Genomic DNA, 3,918 nt, shown 5'->3' with positions numbered 1-3,918 from the left:
TATACTTTTAGAATTAACGATATACACCAATCACTGTTGCTCACTTTTCAAATTATTATTTCTTCAGAAATACAGAATCGACCCTTAATAAACGCTACCAGGGGCTTGATTCTTGAATTCATTCGCAAGAAAACGTATGCGCAAATACCCGCTCTAACAGAAATGTTGCAAGTTTATTGATTGAAAGCCATACGATAGCCAATAAATTTTCAACTTTTCTGTAAGAACAGAATTTGCGAATACATTTCTCTTGCAAATGAATTCAAGAATCGAGCCCCAGCACCGACCACGTCGTTTCTCTAGCAACGCGATAACTAAATGCACAAATTAACTTAGGGAACTTTCTTTTTTCTCAGTGGACACTGTCCGGCAAAAATGCCGGTGTCTCTTAGGCCGGTATTCATAGTCAAATCTTATTTAAAGATCCTCTCAAGCAATGTCTTAAGATGCTAATACGGCTCTGTGATTGGCTGATGGCATCTTAAGACAGTACTAGATGATCTTAAATATAAGATCCGACTATAAATACCGGCCTTAGCCCGGATTTACAATAGTGTAGTAAGCCTTATGCCATAAGGAATTAACCAATTATATTCGATTATTCTTCTCATATTCGATTATAATTGGTCAATTTCTTATGGCATAAGGCTTACTACACCTATTGTAGATCCGGCCTTACCAAACTTCATTACACAGCTCTCGGCATAATTGGAATATAAAAGTGGAGTCCTATGGAGCGGATTATGCGGAAGCGGAACGAAGAGTGGATCACCAATCACAAGACCGTTTCGACGGAATCTTTGAAAGAGTTCTATCAGAATAATCTGCGTGATTGGTAATCCACTCTTTCCGCTTCCACGTAATCCGCTTCGGGACTTCACCCTTACATCCTCCAAGAAAAGAAAGTGAAGTTTGGCAATGGACACTTATTGCCGATACCTGCACACACGCGCGCGCGCGCACACACACACACACACACGTGTACATACATGCACTTTTTTACAATATAGAATAGGCCCCTCCACCGCCTATTCCCGTGAAACGCAACCACAATATTTTTTATCGTTCCTCCGTTATAATTTACGTTTGTCTACAAGATAGGTAAACGTAATTATTTCTTATTTGAACATTTGTTGCCGTAGCAATAATAACACGTATAAATTATATGTTTATCTTACGCACTTTTTCTCGACAGTTCGGTCATACGTGTTTTCTATGACCAATAAAATTTCTACAAAACGGTATAATTACAATATTCTTTGAAATAATATCTCTTATTCAAAGAATTGTTATTGTCTTGGAAAAGGCAAGAGTTTACAGTTTTCTACAATACTGACAAAATGTCGTCTCATACATTCAACGTCATTCGAATACGTTTCTTTGCAAGGATTTTTATTTAAAACTATATCCGTTGCAAAAGCAGCAGCATATATTCCACAAGATGTTCCATCCGGTTGCATTTGAACTTTTTCAAAGCTTATGTCGGTTGGCAGTACTTGTGGAAAACGAGCGCTTATGTATTCTTTTTCTTTTGACGCCATTTTATCGTATGTACAGCCCGGTATGCTGTCATAGACGTACAGTTTGATTCTGTCAAAAAATATACAACGCCAGTGATTAGTACAATTGCCTCCTATTATTTGTACACTTTTTCTAAAAGTGGCTGTAATTAATTGTGGAAATTCTATATAATGTACGCTTTGTGTTTCGAAACAAGACGTTTCTGTCACAACGCGTAAGAATAGATCTAATGAATCATCATTCAATAGATTATTTTTAGGCAAGACATTGTTTTTCACCGAAGAAAGAGATATCTCACGACCATCTAAGACTCTTCTACGACTTGCCATTTCATTATCTGTCGGAATATAATCAGTTATTTCATTGATTATAATACAGTCGTTTTCTTCTGTCGCAACACTAGGAACAGAAGTACTGCTTTTTATTGAAATATTATTTTTTATTTCTATATTGTGCGTAATGTTTTTTTCTTCTTTATTAGCTGATATTATCGTTGTATGTTGCCGCTTAGTGTTATTATTATTTAGATTTTTGGACAACTTTTCTTTTGCTTCTAATATATATTTTGGTTCTCTGATGGGCATATGTCTATTATATCGACTGTCCAAAATTTCAGGAAGCATACAGTCATAATAAAAACGTGTTAAAAAAGGCAACATTTTTTTTTGCCAAAAATCGTTGTCTCTGTTAACACGCAATATTATTATGCTTTTCGGCGTCCATAAAGCGAAAATGCAAAATTCTCGCTTTGTTATGTTCAGTTGACCTTGGATTTGATAATAAAACCGATGATTTCGGTTCATTATATTTACATTTTTTTTATCAAAAATACCTTTTAATTGAGGCAATTTATGAATTGCTTCCTCCGCTGTTAAATTTTCAGCTAAAAAAGGGCATTTAATCTCCACTAGACCATTTTCATCGAGAAGTCCATCAGGAGAAGCACCCAAGCATGGATTTTCAGAATCAATAAATAATCCACATGGTTTTATTTCTTTCTTTAATTTTATTGATAAATCTTGTTTCGCTATTTCTTCCATATCGCGACCATATTTCATGGCTCCAGTATCGATCGATGGAGGAAACAAGATATTTTTTACGGTCGTTGCACAAGACGTTGTTGGTCTCATACGACATACCACTCCAAAATGTGATGCTGTCAACATTTCTTTTCGCATTGATAACCATACTTCACAATCACTTTGCTTTATGGTTTTGCGCTCAATTTCTTTCCAATTTTTCCCGTTTTCGAGCAATTTTTCTAAATGCTCTTGTTTTAATCGTTCCACTATGTCAGAAGACAAGTCTGGTTTTTGCGACTGAGGTCCGTAATAACCATCCGTTCCTACGCTTCTTTTCCATTTTTTTGACCTTCCTTCTACTTTGCGAGATTCTTTAGTTTGGTCTGTTTTTCTTTTTCGTCGCATGTCCAAATTCTCTATAAGAGAAGGCACACTGTTACTTACTGTTTTGTGTAATTCGGTAAGAGCTTGTTGTGTGTTATATTGAACAACAGCTGCCGCAATTCTGGTATTGTACGAACCTCTCGCACCATAAAAAATACGCTTTCCACCAACTTCTACGCAAACTATAGAGTGAAACAATTCTGCATAATTATTTGTCACATTTAGCAACAAACTGTCAGCATGAGCGCTTAAACGTGCGATTATATTTTGTATTTTGGGATACAGACCGTACAACTTAAGATACGGAACATAATTGGTTTCTCCATCGTTTTCACAAGAATGACCACGTTCCTTACATCGTTTGTGTTCACCAAACATATGACTTGGAACGTTTAATATGTCTTCTCGTAATTCTTTGGCCAAAACATGCTGAGGCTGCTTATCTTTTCTTCTATTTTCACATAATTGTACTATTTCTTTTCGAATTTTCATTATCATGCTTTTAATCATATTTCGTAATTTTACAAACTCACGATTTCTACGCAACTTTGGATCAGTTGTTTTTACGAGGATATCAAAATGTCTGCAAAAATTTCGTAATAAATGGTTGTTGCATTCTACTTTTCGCACTACGACCATTAGTTCCTTATATGGATTACTATTTAGGATGGCTTGGTACACATTACTATCGCCATCAGCAATAAGTATTCTATAAACTAGATCATGCATTTGAATGCTGCATTTAAATCCTTCTACAACAGCATCACTTTCCATGAGTGTAGAACTCATATTTCGATCAAAATTTTTGTAACACTTATGGATATTTGCGATTTCTTTCTGTTGTGCCAATTGACATGCTGTGCAAAATTTGTTGCGAATGCCAACGTACAGGACTTTTTTTGTGTAATAACCAATAATGGCTACAACACCTGAAAGTGAATCAAAATTTTTGCCGTACGACCTCGTCAACCAACTGCCGTCTGCTACTACG

The 3,918-nt window shown here is 35.8% G+C and overlaps 1 protein-coding gene across 1 annotated transcript; it reads right to left on the bottom strand.

Annotated features, from left to right (window-relative positions):
* Window positions 1-345: 345 nt before the first annotated feature.
* On the bottom strand, window positions 346-3,909 carry LOC118648213. Its single transcript, XM_036294534.1, has one exon. The coding sequence runs from the start codon at window positions 3,714-3,716 to the stop codon at window positions 1,290-1,292; it is 2,427 nt and encodes an 808-aa protein (XP_036150427.1). The 5' UTR covers window positions 3,717-3,909; the 3' UTR covers window positions 346-1,289.
* Between the last annotated feature and the right edge of the window lie 9 nt (window positions 3,910-3,918).

The sequence above is a fragment of the Monomorium pharaonis genome, unplaced genomic scaffold (assembly GCF_013373865.1).
Source record: "Monomorium pharaonis isolate MP-MQ-018 unplaced genomic scaffold, ASM1337386v2 scaffold_291, whole genome shotgun sequence".
NCBI lineage: Eukaryota > Metazoa > Arthropoda > Insecta > Hymenoptera > Formicidae > Monomorium > Monomorium pharaonis.
The sequence above is the reverse complement of the archived record's forward strand: the minus strand, read 5'-3'. Positions and strand labels throughout refer to the sequence as shown.